This window comes from Meleagris gallopavo, chromosome 5 (genome assembly GCF_905368555.1).
Source record: "Meleagris gallopavo chromosome 5, MGAL_WU_HG_1.1, whole genome shotgun sequence".
NCBI lineage: Eukaryota > Metazoa > Chordata > Aves > Galliformes > Phasianidae > Meleagris > Meleagris gallopavo.
In genome coordinates this window covers 3,868,581-3,884,968 of record NC_139408.1, presented here as the reverse complement: position 1 = coordinate 3,884,968, position 16,388 = coordinate 3,868,581, and the positions used below count along the sequence as shown (strand labels likewise).

The 16,388-nt window shown below is 37.8% G+C and overlaps 1 protein-coding gene across 1 annotated transcript in view; it reads left to right on the top strand.

The window, feature by feature from the left end:
* The window catches only part of NELL1 (neural EGFL like 1), a 278,173-nt gene that overhangs the window by 131,724 nt on the left and 130,061 nt on the right, over positions 1-16,388 (top strand). Inside the window, 1 exon segment of the mRNA XM_085223918.1 lies at positions 7,526-7,651. Coding sequence (XP_085080044.1) covers positions 7,526-7,651 — 126 coding nt within the window.

The window sequence follows — 16,388 nt, the reverse complement described above, 5'->3', positions numbered from 1 at the left end:
ACTATGAATGTTCTGCAGAATCCACAAATTCCTTAAGGCAGAGTTTCCCTCAAAGACGTTGATCCACTCTGATAGAATCCAAGAGGTCAGGAAGTGGCTGGAAAGATACTAACTAACTTAAGTAAAAGTTATGAATCCTCCTGGCCTGCCAACTCTTAACTGAAAAGCCGCATGCCTGCTACATTCCAGTTAGTGAAAGATCTCCAGACCTGTTCAGGCACACCACTACGTAGCCTATTGTATTGCCTTGCAGTCTAAATGCAAGTATCAGTATACTTTCAGAGATGAATTAGAATGTTAAAAAAAAAAAAAAAAGTACTTATCCTTGGTCAAGCTCTCTGGATTTCAAAACATCAGGACGACTGCTGTTATACAAGAAGAATCTTGACTTGTATTTGCTATTTTCTTTGTCGTGTTTGAGCAAATGAGTGAGATGCTGCTGTTGGCCGAAAGCTGTTTCCCCAAATGTTCCATTCTGCTTTTTGTGATTATTTTTAACCTGTGTTCTCTAAGCTGTATTATCATATGTGAATTCAGGATGCACATTTTTAAAAATAACTTATTTTCAACTGTCAGAGATGCCTTCTGAGTTAGTTATCAACTGTCTATCCCTAAAAGCTATAGCAGCATATAATTTTTTACGAATAACATAATGCAGTGAACATTTCCATTAATGTCTTCATCAGATGAATGAAATTGTTCATTTAGAGTTTAAGGAAACAGCTTCTTTCTGTTAAAAACAACAGATTACTTGTATTTTTTTCAATGTTAGCACATCAAGAGAAGCTTTTTAATTTAAATGATCTTTTATTGAACCTCAGTCTAATGGAAACCTCAGTTTTTATTCTAGGAAATCTTAAGGCACTTGGGGGGGTCACCCTCCCAAAACAGCCACACAGACAGTTAATAATGCACTGTAAATTGTCAGCATAATGGTGGAAAGCATGTGGGAACAGTGGAACTCTGTTTTAAGGTTGGCTGAGAGAGGAGTACAATTCAGCAGAATCATAAAAGGAAAATCTTCTGACTAGACAGATAGTTAGACACAAGATAGTCTGGATAACAAGCTTTAAAGTGTCCAGCACAGTTTTAGGGTTGTGGTATTTTGAGGACTGATAGGAAAAATTAACGTAGCAGAAATGTCTGCAAAGAGTTGATCGTTTTAGTGAAGATTCAGTCTACGGAAAGCTCTATTTTTTTAATTCATTTTTAAGGCCAAAAAATAATAATAATAAAAAAAGTAACGCAATGCAATGAGAGTAATGATTTGTGTAGTGGTGTAATTGTTACCAAAGATAGTAAAGAGGAGCTTGTCTTGTGCCTGGGCAGTATTTAAATCTCTAAGACTGAATTTTACCAGAAGGGATTTTAGGAAACAAGCGCGTTCCTATATGACTGATGTTTGGGCGCTTTGCTAATGTAGCTGAGAAATAAGTAGACAAGAAGTGCTCCCTGTGAATGACTAGTCACGTTCCAGAGTGCGTTTGCTAGAAGAATTTAAGCCTAAAAGCACAGAAATGAAGAGGCAGAGTGGGAGATGGATGTACTTGAATATCTTTTTGTCCTTCCCGGTGATGTTACATCAGTTCGGGCATTAGCTGCTCTGCTCTGGGAAGCGTCCCTGTTCAAATGTGATTTGCATGTGTATTTCAGTGCTTATTTGTGTATTTAACCTGATAGTTATACAGTTATAATCCCTAGAGGGGCAATTAAATTGATAAAGAGCAGGTATGGAATACTGATACTCTTGTCCTGATCATAAACTATATGTATATCAGCGTAAAGCACTTTTATGCTGTGCCTGAAGGAAAAGATGGCATCATTTTAATGAAGCTCTCAAATTGATGGTACTTTCTGATGTTGTGTTGGTAGTTATTGTACTGCTTATGGATTCCCAGGTGATGCTACACCAGCCCTAATTTATGAAGGCCTTTTAGCTTGCTTGCTTAGAATGTCAGGGTAATGCTTCTCAGCCTTGTTGAAAGAGATTTCTTCTTTTGGCTTATCTTATCTGCTTTTGTATGGGGTTGTTGACCTCTGACTGGTCAGCAGCACTGTCCATCCAAGTCAGGAACGATGAGGGCTGCCTGTGATTGTAGTGCTGCTGTGCCAGGAAATGAATCGTCTTCAAGGAGTCCAGGTTGGTAAACAGTTTTAAGATTAGCTTAAACACTTGAAGCCAGGAACTAGTCTTTTCCCACTTGGCCAAGTGAGAGAAGCTTAGCTGTCATCTCAGAGGGAACTGCTGACTACTGCTCTCTCAGCTTTATGGCTCCTTGAAAGCTTTTTGCTGAGGGTTGCATTGCGTAGTTTGAGAAACCAATCCTGTGCTCAAGGTAAAAATCAGGTGTATGCAAATAAGGAGAGAGGATAAGAGGGGGAAATAAAGATAAGAAGAGCTGAAGTCAAGTGGGTCTGGCAGCAGAAAGGAGATAAGAGCCAGAGAGGACAGGATCGGGGAGAATTTGAAGAACAAAAAGTAAATAAAATGAACAAGGAACTGCTAAGTCAGTGGAGTGAAAACAGCATGTTTGTTTTTGCATAAGCATAGGGTAACTGAAATTTTAAGAACTTTCTTCTGCTCCACTGCTGTTGTGTTCCGCTATTTTGAAAACTTTATCTTGACTCCATCAGCTTGTGAATTTATTTTAGGATTTGATACCATCTGAACAACAACGCATGTTGTCTCTACATTAAAAGAAAAAAAAAAATCCGGATTATTTAGACTGGAATTTAATACAACTCAAACTGTGGGATATCAGTAACAAATAGTAACTAAGAATAAAGAAGGGACAGGGTTGGGAGAACTTAACCATCACTCTCCCACTGTTACTAATGTTTTCTAGTGAGAAATCATGAATTAGAGATTGGAGCTTTCTGCAGAGCTGTCTTTTCCTGTCTTTTGTTTTGTCTGTGCTTTTCTACCAAGTACTTGAAAAATTAGAATTAAATTTGGGAAAAATTGCTCCCCAACGAGAAAGTAGGTAACTATGAGAGTTTTGCAACTGAAGTAGTTGATTTGGATACTTACTGTCATGGTTTTATGCTTTTTGGTTATTGGTATTCCACGTTATAACATCATGTAGTGGACTGGGAGTTAGAGTTAATGCTCCAGTTCCAGGTATCTGTCTCAGAGAAGAACAACTAGGTCTCCCAGAGGACTGTTTACTGTTCTGTTACTGTTTCCATTCAGAGGGAAAAGACAAAAAAAAGCGCGCAGATCATTTTCCCTCCCCTTCTTTATATTGTCTGGCTCATCTCTGTTGTGGGTGCCATCTCATCCCAGCATTAGAGTAAGGCCTTCAGCTTTTGGACGCTCTCACTTCATTTGATTTATTAGCTTCAATTTTAATTGTATTATAATGTGTAATCTTGCATTCCAATATCTTATTTAGTAAATTAGTTTGTTTCTCCTCAGATCATTGCAGTTGTTTCATTTTTAGGCTCATCTCTCTACCCTTTTCACCTTTTTCCCTTTCCTGGGGACATGGGTCTGTGGATGCCTCTGCCATGCTAGTCACAGAACCGGGCCAAACCAGCCTGTAAACCATTGACTCTTAAGCATCATCTGCTAGTGCTCTGGAAGACTGCTTCAGTTTGTTTCCATTTGAGTGTTATCATCTTTCATTATGGAAACTATGAAGCTTTAGTATCACAGAGTTGGTGTTGGAACAGCTGCCCAGAGAGGCTGTGGATGTCCCATCCCTAGAGATGTTCAAGACCAAGTTGGATGGGGTCCTGGGCAACCTGGTCTAGAATTAAATGAAGAGGTAGGTGGCCCTGCATGTGGTAGGAGGGTTGGAGATTCATGATCCTTGAGGGCCCTTCCAACCCTGGCCATTCTGTGGAGTTATCTAGATCAACCTATGCCTGTGACAGGGGAGCAGTAGGCCTGTGGGTTTAAGCAATTTGTAGAGTTTTTAAAGTACGCTTGTAGATGAGAAAATCCTTAACAGTTGTAAGGTTTGGTAGTTTTCCCTGCTTTGTTATATACTAGGATGTCTTTACAACCAAAATGTTCATTTTTCCTGTTTATGTATTTTTGATGCAGCAAAGATGGAGTTTCTTTCTTTCTCCTGTACTGAGTGGACACACACCAAATGTTTTTTTATTGGATTTTGCAGTTTAATAAGCCAGATATTTTAAATACATTAGTCAGAAGTGTTTATATTAATTTAGTTAGATTTCATATGGAAATGAAATTGTTTCCTTTATAGCATCCATTTTTTTTTGCCTGAGGTATGTCAGAGAGGTAGTACCATTGTATACCAAAGCATAATACAACTTATGTGATTTCCATCTTGCTTTGTTTCAGTTGGTATGAGATGAGTACCTCTGGTGCAACAAAATGCATGCCAGGTGCTAAGCATCTATGTCCACTGAGGTACTTTTCCTGTATGTTGTCCCGGTGTACTCAGTGTTGCTGGATGTACTGGTACTGATAATAGAAGGTAACACATGTGTATTTCCCTTTAAGTTAATGAACACTATTTAGAACTGTAAGGAGTAATGGTGATACCTGATTAACTGTGGAGTAGGTGAGTACTGCAATAGAGAGAGCTCTGTGCAGGCAATGAACCTTGTTTCAGTAACTGTTAAGGAAGCTTGAAGTCAGCAGAATAGCACTCACCAAACCTACCGCCCTGTAACGTAGCAGTTCTAACAGAGGAACTAAAGCCCAAATAAATGCCTTTGTTGTTACAAAGAACTAGCTTCTGTAGATGGGACCTGGTGATATGTGAATCATTATGGTGTGTCAAGTCTCATTTTGAAGACCGTAAGTTTACCTTTTTAGAAGAAAAACAAACTACTTCACCAGTCTGGAGAGTAACATTAATAATGTATTTTTATCACCTCAAAAGACCACTAGAAGATGAGCTCTAATATTTCAAATGCAACAAGCGATCTATACACATGAATCACAATTTGTGTTCCATTACAGCTGAGCTGATATATACCACTGTGTGCTTTATGGATTTTATTCTAACAATATTAAGTAAAAACCCAAAGCTTTTGGTGATGAATACCTAACCTTTTACAAGAATTTGTAAAAGCGTGGCCCAAAGCAACAGCTTCAGCCTTGCCCTACAGGCTTTAATAAGAAAGTACCACTGCAGGTTTTTACCTTTCAATCTTATTCTTTGTAAAGGAAGCATCAGCTGAAGGTGAATGCTGCTAAGGGAGAAGAAAATATGAAATACTGAAAGGCTATTTGGAAAATGCACAGAAAAACATTTAGAAAAGAGTTAAATAAATGAGCAAATCTTGAAGAGAAGGATCTCTTGCTGCCTCTGCTTCCTTGTTAGGCCCAGTTGTTCCTGGACTCAAGGACTTCTGCAACCAGTGTAGGTTGTTCTCAATTGCCTTATTTGTAGTCAGGTTGTTGATTCAAGATCCTCATCTCTTTGTGAGAAATCTTCACATGGTGGTATTTTCATATAGGTGTGGATTTTCTTTTAATACCTGTGAATTCTCATATTTTGTGTTACAGTAATGTGGGTCACGCTTGCAGTGAGTCCAAGTTCAGCTTCCTTCACCTTTGCAAGTTATAATCCTCTTACTTCTCTCAGAGGAAGAAAGAGGAGGATTGTTGTCCAGTGAATTCAGTGAGAAAACTTGAGATAGCAATACATCAGGTTAATTTTCAAGTGCATTTGTTGCTGTTAAGGTGTTATAGCTTTCTTTTCACATATCTTTTTGTTCCTCTCCTCCCTGGCATAAAAGCGAGATTATTAGATATGCAAGAACAAAACTCCTCAAAGCTATATTCCAAAAGCCTATTACAAAGAGTCTGCAAGCAGAACAATGTGAACACACATCAACACCCGAGTGTTTCCCAAGTGGCTGTAGCACTTGGTGTGATAACAAGACGTGAGGGCATTTTTCTTGGCTTTTATCCTCTGTGCGTTGATGCTTCTGACTTCTTAAAAATCATTTAATCCAGTGGCACTGCAACGGGAACAACAGAAATGCAGGAGCAAGATAGTTCAAGGTGTTTGTAGTGGTATATAAAGACTTTTGTCTTTGGACTGTCATTTCTGCTTCATCCCAAGTAAGAGTCAAAGATCATTACCAACTGACAGCTGTTGTTGACCATCGTGATTTAGCTCATAGTTCTTACTGGGTAGACGTCTGTGATACAGAAAGTATAAGCAGAGCTGGCTTGTTTCATTTTCAGAGGCTAAAAATGTGGTTGCATCTCAATTGAGCAGCTACCATGCTTAGGGTAGTTAAATGGAATACCTGAATTTAGGCAACTACAAGCTTAATGTTTGCACAGTTAATGACCACCGCCTTTCTAGCATTAAATGTGGAAGTAGCGTGTGTTTCCCTTGTATCTCCATAAGGATGTTGTGGTGAGGTAGGTGGGAGGCTGTGGTTTGGTCTGTGCATGACCATGCAGAGGGATGTATTAGGAGAGCACTGTGGGGTAATGAACTCCTCTAAACCCCATTAGCTAAGGAGGCTCTTCAGCTGTGTTGTCAGTTATTATAGTGTTGTCACACACTTTCTTGAGTGTGAGCGATCAATAACAGTGAGAAAGTAACAGGGGAAAAATAAGTCTGATTCTTTTGTGTGAACATATGTAATACTAGAATTAATCTTCTGAAAGCCATGAATTACTTGGAGTAAAATCTGTGCTACTAAGCAGAAAATCTATCCCGCTGAGAAAAAATAAAAGAATTCTTCAGTATAATATCTGGTTTGGTGGGAAAAGAAGGGGGAAGATTTTACGGCATCGCTATGGTGTATTTAGACAGGCTAGTAAATGATAGGTTTGATTCGCTATTGTGAAAATAATAATTTTGAATTTTGGAATTACAATAGGGATTGCTCAAGCAAACAGAAATATGAGGCAAAGTTTCTACCGCTCCCAAATAATCTTTTTCTTTTCTATTGGAACGATGTAAATCAGGCTGAAAATGGGCTTACAGGGGACGGGCTTGATCTTCTGCTGGTGTGGGAAGTAGAAATGGTACAGTGTGCTGATCAGTAATTCCTGTGGCTAAAGTTTGTTTCAGGGACATCTGGAGTACTCCTTGACCAATCCCTATTGGAAATCCTTTTCTTACCTTTAGAAACATCATTGTACTTTATCTGCTCAGCACTAAAACTGGTAGCATGTTGAACAAAGTTACCATGCCTTAATGATTTAGTTTACCTATAAGGCAGAGGTAACATCTTCAGCGTTGCATATTTATGGTCCTGTTTTATGCTTTTAAATTTGCATCAATTTGTTTTTAAAATTGTAAATAATAATAATAAAAAAAGTATGTGTTTCTTTTCCAATTAGAATAATGATATTTATTATTGTAATTAAATTTTGGTGAAGAACAGTAGAAGGAACTCAGCGCTTAGATGCAGGAATTTTAGCTTTATTTTAAGGAATATTTTTCAACTAAACTCGCTCCGTTCTTTAATGCTGGAGTTAAATCAGTTTGCCTTTGGAGCCGTAAGTGAAATTTATTTCCTCTTATTAACTTAACTGAGCTTGACTGTGGCTTTCCCTGTTTTCTCACTGCAGATATTGATGAGTGTGCTGCCAAGATGCATTACTGCCATGCTAATACTGTGTGTGTTAACTTGCCTGGTTCCTATCGTTGTGACTGTATCATGGGATATGTCCGAGTGGATGATTTCTCGTGTACAGGTGAGCTCTCACGTATATATTAATGGTATTATTCTCTGTATTTGTGTATAGTAATCACTTTCTGTTCAGTCTCTGGACCATACCAAAAGCTATATTCTAGTTGGCCTTCTTCACAGTTAAGGTAGAAGTGGTGTGAGGTTAGTTTCCTCCATGTGTTGTCCCTTGGGATTAACTGGCAGGTGACTCAGGAAGTTTTGCAATAGTGCAACTGGGTGCTCTTCTCATCCAGGACGCGGTCCCTTCGTGTCCTACCACTTGTGTCTGAGGTGGATAGCTGTAGATCAGATCATGTCAGGTTCCCAGCGTTGATGTGCCCATTACCTCAACCCATAGCTCCATTCCTGTTTCTTCATGGGAGAATAACTTGTCCAAACCATTGGACTTACTTGATTTTTTTAGCAAGGACATGAAAAGGATTAGTGTGTGTAGTGAGAAGAAGTAATGTTACATTAGCTGTAGTTTAAACTGGGCAATGAATTGAAACAAAAAATCATCCAGGAGGAAAAGTTTTATGGTCAAAGTTGAAATAAATATGTAAGGGCACCACTGATAATGTATTGTTAGATGGCATGAATGTTGTTAATATTGAGAAATAATACCTTCAGGACAGTGGCACCTTATTTAGAAGAGAAATGGTGCAGTATGGTCCTTTCTGTGACAATGATAAGTCCAATGATACCTTTTTTAATATAGCAAAATGAGTTGGAGGTAGTTGGATCTCATTTCCAGCTACAAGTTTTTCAGGAACTTTCCCTGGCAATTTTTAAGAAAAAATGGAGAAACTGCTGAAATGCTTTGGCTAATTGCACCTAACTGGATAGCATCTTTTAACCACAATCCTCAAAAAAAGGCTGATTGTGAGATTATTTTGGTGGTCTGCCTCTCTGGCAAAGAATGAAAATATCAGACAGATTTATTGAAATGGAAATAAGCAAACTTGACACAATATCAGGTTTAGAATTGCACTGGGTGAGCTATTCATCCAAGTGAAAAGATGGCACAGGAGTATTCAATGTGAGAATGATTTCCAACCTGCAATAATTACACTGTAATGCATATCTATTGCAAGTCCTCTTTAGGGAAGGTCACAGGAAATGTAAACTTTTATGATGACAGCTTGTTTTGTAGCTATGATTATGTAGTATAAAAAACTTCAGGAAGTTCCCGTTTACCTCTTGAGAGATGCTGATACTAAATAGCTGTACGTTTCTTGTTGGAGTTTTTCTTGATCTTTTACATGCCAGGAAAGCTTCAGAACTTAAATTTTGCTCTTAGTGTGTGTGTCATGTGAGGTAGTGACTTTCACAGTGATGGGGAAGGCGTTTTTGATAGCTGATGCTTGCTTTCTGTATATGCATTACTAATTTCCTAATGTTTCTTTCCTTCCATCAAGACAGTATCATTAAGCATGCAAATGGTTTAGAAAGCAGGATATTTCTGATTTACAGCAAACCTGTGAAGAGTAGTAAGACCAGTTGCTTGACAGTAATTGGTGAGGAATTAAATGAACGTGCATACATATAACAAAAAAATCCAGAACGGATGTAAGTAAGAAATAATGGAATGTATGAGGTAAATATTTCTCACAGTTCTTATTATCTTGCTGAAGTGACTTCTCCTTTGATATCACAGATAAAAAGCACAGCAAGTACGTAACATAATTGAGGAGAAGCTTGGTTCATTGCCTGTTGTATCTAGAAATAATAGTATGTTACAATAATAAATGTTATTTTAAATAAGTGTGCAATAGAAGAAAAATAAAACAGGTGGAGAATACTTAACTAGATTCCCCTCATGCTGGCACCAGTGTATAAGCAGGCATGAGCAAAACAGATTATTGCTATAACTCCATTTTATTTTATTTTTCTCTTTATTCAAATTAAGTGAAAAATTATCTTGTTACTGAACTGTGTATTTGGGAACAGAAATTCATTGAGGTGACTCTAATTCATCAGTGTGCATTGTGTCCTCTGTTGAGGCAGTGGCTGTTGAGAAAGGTTTGTATTGGTGTCCAGCCCCATGCTTGCTGGCCCTTGTGGACTGCTGGCTTGTCAAAAGTTGTATAGCAGTGTTATGTAGAAAACATTGATTTTGAGCTGAATGAGGTATTTCAATTTGATGTTGGGAGGTTTATATTTTTCAAAAAGAAATTAAGGGCCTGTTGAAATGCTAGGTCAGTTTGGACAGAGCAATGTTTAATTTGAATTGAGATGTTTAATTTGCCTGTTGTTGAATTTTAGGTATTCAGCTCCCTGTGTATTTTCTCATAGACCTTCATGTTTCTCAAACAAATCTTTACTGTTTTGATGTCAATGAAATTTATTTTATTTTATTTTTTCTCCCCAACCATTTGTTGAATAATGTTTCTTAGCCCTGATAGTGAGAACTGTGGAGCAGGAACTTGGATCTGTTATCAGCAAACAGCTGCTGTATTGGAAGCTGTGCTGAGTGCATAGAAAATGCTGTTACAGAGACAAAGGTGTAACTAAAAAAAAAATAAAAAAAAATACTCTGAATGAATTCAGAATTGTGTTAAAATCTGAAATATGATTTAAAATGAGGTAATGAATATTTTTGTAAATAATTAATATTAGTGTCGCATAAGCAGACGACCTGGTGAGCAGAAGTTCACCCCATGGCATTTTCTGATAGGTTAGTCAGCCTAGCAATAGCTTTGACCTACATTCACCAGGGAAGATACATTAATAATGTTTTTGTGCTTTCCTGTTCCTAGAGCTTAGAGCTCTGAATGTTAATTAAGTTGTTCGGTGAAAGACAGTTTTATTAAGAAAGTCACCCTTGAATAGGAAACTTCTTTCAGTCTCTCCCAGTGACACTGACAGGTTGTTTATCTGTTCTCTGGTAAATCACAGTCTTGGTCTTTCTGAAAATGGCAGCAAGATTTGTTGCTCCAGATGCTCTCATTTACTAGAAACTACTGATTTAAATGCATTTTATTGACTACCTCAGGCTTATACCTTGCTTGCTAGTTGAAAAACAAGTTTTTTGGGTTGCTTTCTTCTTATGTAGCAGTTGGGGAGTTTGTTTCAAATGTGTGCTTTGTTTAATGCTTTTTTGAAGTATTATAAATTTTGTATTAAGAATCTGATATTCTTATTTTTGGTGGGCTGGATCAATTCTCTGGTATGGTTTTGGAACTGTGTGTGTAGGTCTGTTCTTCTGTAGTTTGAAACAAAAGCATATAGTTTCTTTGCCCCACTGTCATTGAATCAATTTTGCAAATGTGGTGTTATATTAATAAGCACTAAGCTGTCCACATTAAGTAGATATACTGTGCTAAAAGGATGGGCAGATGTAGAGTTCTGTGAAATACATGCGAAGGAGAGAAAAAAACAACAGCCCCATCCTCCTGCCCTTTCCTTCTTCCCCTCTTCTGTCCAAGAAAGGTAACTCAACTGCAGAAATTTCCTGTTATGGTTGGGGCAAAAATGGTTCAAATTGTTTGCTATCACTAAAATTGATGCTTTGAGAATTTTGTTGCTGGATTTTACCTGTCAGGCTCAAGATGGTGTATTTGACCCCATAATAATACTAATAATGCAGCGAGCTTCAGAATGGTGAAGTGGCGATCAGGGCAGGTTGCTGGCCTCTCATCCAGAACCACTGCATGTGTTTGAAAAAGGCCTGAATAGAAGCTGTTAGGCAGCCAATTGATAATATAGTCGCTGAATGAAAGTGCTCTTACTGCAGTGCAGTCTACTGACCCTCCTTTCTACCTCTCTTTTTAGTGAACTGAATTAGCATTCAAGCAAGAAACTTTCTTGTGTGCGTATGTGGCACTTGGACTTTCTGCACGGTGCAAAGTCTTTCATGCTCTCACAGGTCAATAAAATGTTACCCCAGTTCGCATGATGGCCAGAACGGATTTGTCTGCTAGCTGAAAACCTGAAATCTGAATCAGTAGGCAGATGATAAGTCTGTGGTGAAATAGTTTTTAGACTCCTTCAAGGGAAGCTCGTTCTTTAGATATTTTGAAGTATCCTGCCTTGCACTAGATCATTTTTAAAGAAACATTATGAAAATAGAAATTGAATTTAGGTCATAGTTATGTGTCACCATTTATAGAGTAGATAGCAGATGTTTAGTATGGTTAGTATTACTGGGCTTAAGTACCTCAGTGAGATCTGAACTCTCCTGATTTTGACAGTAATTCATAGGTAGAAAGTGTTCTGAAGCATTCCCTATTATCCTTCTATTATCTTGATTTTTGTGCTTCTCTTCTTGTTGCAGCTTATCTTCAGGGCAGTACTTGGACATTTACAGATGCACTTGGAAATTGGTCTTAAGTCAGTATGAATGGTTGATGCTAGCGTTGCATTAACTTAGCAGGCATGAAAGACTCTGATGCCAGTCCCTTCTTTCCTGAGTTGTTATGTGTTCGTTACTATGAGGCTGGACATACTCTGCTAGAGTTAGGTTGTATTCTTTTGTTCCAACTACAGTCAATAGCATCTCTGCTCCCGAACTGTGAAGGAAAACATTGCTTGGTTTCAGGTGCTTGAAACAGAGAAACATTTGGAGCCCCTCAGAGGGCTATTGGATGAGTTCAGCAGCAGGTAATCCATGCACCACTGAGTATTGTCTGCATCAGAGAACGTTTCTGTGCTCTGCAGGACAAGTCAGCAGACAACTAGAAGAGTACTCAATCTAGCAAAACAAAAAGAGTGAATCTTTGTCAGATGACTGATATCTGCATGGGACTTGACACAGAACTCATCAACTCCACGGAAAGCTTTCAATTGCTTTCACTTTGTCTTTGGAGAAGTCCTGTACAGAGAAAACTAGCGCACCAGTGCCACTTATAATGATTTATAACTCTACTATTATAACGTATATGTACTATTATTTTTTTATGGTAATACTAAATGGAGTAATCTTTTTGTACTGTCAAATGAAGCTGTACTAACCTGAACAAGTTAGCTTTTTAGTGTATCCCTAGAAGATGAATAAGTATTTAATTGCTGTTTTGAAAAAGGAGAAGTTGAAGTACAGAGAAGTGAAGTTTCTTGCTCAAACTCATGGTGAGACAGTTGGCGGCACTGGAGAGTATAGGAAATGGAGACTGAAATATTTAGTGTGAGGAAAAACTTAGACCAAAAAAGTTCAATATTTCCACAGGAAACAATAGCAATTCACTGAAGAATAGCGAATGTAGGCCTTGAGTAACCACACGATCCTCATGTCGTAGATCTCCTTCCTCTTTCCATACCGTTCTATAACAGCTTTTGTTACTTTGGAGTTGAATTATTCCTCTGTCTTCTACTTTTTAAATGCCATGTTACCTTCTGTTGTTCCCAACTTCACCTGCATTTACTGGATTTAACTCCAACATTTTAAAATTCTTTCTTTTAAGATATGGTATTTGAGAACTGTGTATTATTTTGCTCCTAAGTGCTTTCAATCGGAGGAAAAAATGCGGAAAAAAATGTAATATGTACAGTGATTTAAATTCCTCTCTGGTCAGTAGTTTATTAAAGATCTTTGTGCTTTCTGTGCTTGAGGTATGGATGTGTTTCTAATTTGTCCAGGAGAGCTAGTAATCCTTTCAAGTCCTTATGACATATCAATTTTCTGTAACTTTATTAATAGTAAAATTAATTAAACAACTGACTGCAAATTGTGCTGATAGTTATATTTCTTGACTTAGAGACAATTAACATTTTTACATGACTTCTTAGGTGCGGCCATTTGTGCTATGCTATCACATACCATCCCATTTTTTATTTTTATTTTTAATTCTCTCAGTCCTTACTCAGCCACTTGGGAAGGCTTGCTTAATGACTAACCTAAATCTCCGCAATTTAAGCCCATCACCTTTTGTCACATTCTCAGTGAACACAGAGGACATTTTGACCCTTCTATTTGCAGGTCTTTTTGAGATTTAAAATCTCTTTTCATGAATATGCTTTATTCTTCTGCCTTTAAAGTCTATTTTTAGGTTAATGGCTGTACTGTACAGAAGTGTTCTAAGGCTTTTTTTTTTTTTTTGTAACTTGATGTTTTCCCCTCAGAATGATCTGGGTCTGTCTCTCCCAGATTTGTGGTATCTCAGAAGCTTTCTCATGTCCCGCTGCAGGATAGTTAATGTGTGTCAAGGAAGGAGCTCTGAAGCATGACCCCCAGGTAAAGGGTGCAGTGAGCATAGTAAATTAAATGGATGACACAACCCAGGACCATGAATGAGAAATTATGTGGGTGGGTCTACTGCCAAAGACTGGTTAGCCAAGCACAGTACTGATCTGGCTGGATAGGAATTACCTATTTTCCCTGCTATAACATTTTTTACATCCAATCTGCCTAAGCAGGTTGTTCAGGTAGAGAAAGAAGAAATTTCAGATAGATGACTAGCGGCCACATAGGTTCTATATAGTGTTTGCTTTTGCTGCATATTCAGGTCTTGTAACTGGTCTGCTTGCAATAACGACCAGCATGGTTAGGAAAAAAAGGCTCAAATGCTCCTCTGTTGTGCTTATGTATATCTTGTGACGTGTGGCATCCACAGTCTGGTGTGACCAAAATCTGTTGTGTGTGTGTATGTGTGTGTGTATGTATATCACGTGCATACACATCTCTTAGAAATGACATACAGGGGAAGAGGAGCCCTGAGAGGTGGATTACAGGCATACCAAATTCTTACTGCTTTGATTTAAGAACTGACAAATAGGATCAGGGATGCCACTGCTAGACCTTTGCAAAGGCCAGGGACTTGCAGTCTATTACTTTGGATTTGACAGATGTGTGAGTTGAGGATTTCCTTGTGAAAGGCAGTGTGCCATGGTAGATGAGACCAGTCTGCCAAGGAGCAGCTGGCAGAGCTGTGAAGTGTGTAGCACTTAGCTGATCTGCTGTTGGAACTTGTATTTGCTGCTTTAATGTAAGATTTGCAGAATAAGGCCTTTATTTCTGAAACAAAGGAATTATATAAAGCTTGTTAAACTCAAAAGAATTTTTTTCATAAAGTTCATGGTGCTTATGTCTGGTATGCTTTTTCTTACAGTGAGAAATATGCCAAAGCTTTTTGCAAGTCTTGGCTTTTCTTTTTTATCCGTGTGTATTTTATACTCAAAGAAATAATATATTTGTTTCTTCCTTCACTATGATCTCATTTTTGTACCTGTGCTGAGTATTTCATAGATGTGTGCATACTGATTGGAGAAAGTTAATGTTTTATTAACAACTATTGATTTTTAAATATCAGTTACTGTGTATAAGTGATCAAAGAGTTGCCTTCTGAGCTATCCTAGGTCCTAAAGTTTTTTCCATATCTGGGTTTAATGATGGCAATCTGGTATTTGTTTGAAGTGGCTGGGCTGTGTGTATGATGAGAGAGAGCATCTCTTTCCTCTGAAGTGTGCAATGTGATCAGGCCTTATGGATCGTCTTGTTTTAATTTTGGAGTATCTTTATGTTCTGTCCATCAACAGGAAGATTGTACTGTGCATAATATTTGGAGGTGAATGCTGGCCTGCCTGATAGCTATAGTAAGAATAATATATATAATAATATACTAACCTAATTTCTGAGTTTGTAAACATCACTGAATAAGCAAAAATCTGTTAGTGTTGCCTTACTGAAATGCTTGTGAAATAATTTCAAGGGGTTCAGAGGACCTGCCACGGCAAGCAGACTTTCTTGGTCCTTTGGAAGTAGCACAGGGAAGGGGAGCTTTGATCTCTCACCTCGTAGTCAATTTTGTCATACTTTCTGCTTTAGGCTTTTTTGCCTCCATAATATGAAAATATTCCTATTTAGTTACACGATTGCATGTAATAATTGTTCATACTTGGGGACTGGTGGCTCTCAAAAATAACTTTATTTCTCACTGTCAGAAGTGGGATGTGAGGCAAAACAAATGAATGACTCAGCCTTGCTAATTGTTGGATTAGTCTATTGCCACTTTCTTGTGCTTAGTTATTTTTTTCTTTTCAGAGTTAATAAATGAGATTCATTTTTAGAAAATACAGTTTAGAGAAGTTGGGAAAATATAGCTGGGGAAGGCTGTCTTTGCAGAAGATAACAAAGGTCCAGAAAACAGGGCTCTCAAGCAAAAGGTAAAGGTGACTACAAAGAGAGCTTGATAATCTGTAAGAGCAAAATATATTTTTTTTCTGTTAATTTCTGGCGAAGAAAAGTTTCCAAATCACAAAATGTTTCCAGGATCATAGAGATTTGGTTTAATCTGCTTTGTGATTCTCATCGTGGAGGATCCTCTTTCACAAAGTGTAATGTAAATAAACTTTCATAATGCTAACAACCAATGAACATTTGTCCTTTTTGCTAGTTTTTGGCTTAGGAGAGAGTAATCCTCTGATTTTTTTTCAGAACCTTCCTTTCGGGTAGATTCCTTGGTATCTATCCAGTCCTGATCTGCATCCCATATTTTACTTAGGCCATAAATGTCTCTTTGCAATAAAGCAGAGACATTCCAAATGTAATCACATTCCAGCACAATGTAAAATGTCATTGTCTTTACTGCATGTGGTAGTAGTGTCTACTCGGTTCAGAGATAAGTAAATGTTCTCCTCTTATTCCTTTTTTACATGTTTTAAAGAATTACACAAATCCTATCCTGCATTATGCAAAATCATCAGTTTTAAGTGATTGAATAGAAAAAGCAAATAGTTCTCTTCCTTGGCTTTGCAGTGTCCAGATGCATTTTCCAACAGGAAAAAGCAAGAAGATAGCTTCCATTCATTCTTGCAGTATGTCCTTTTCT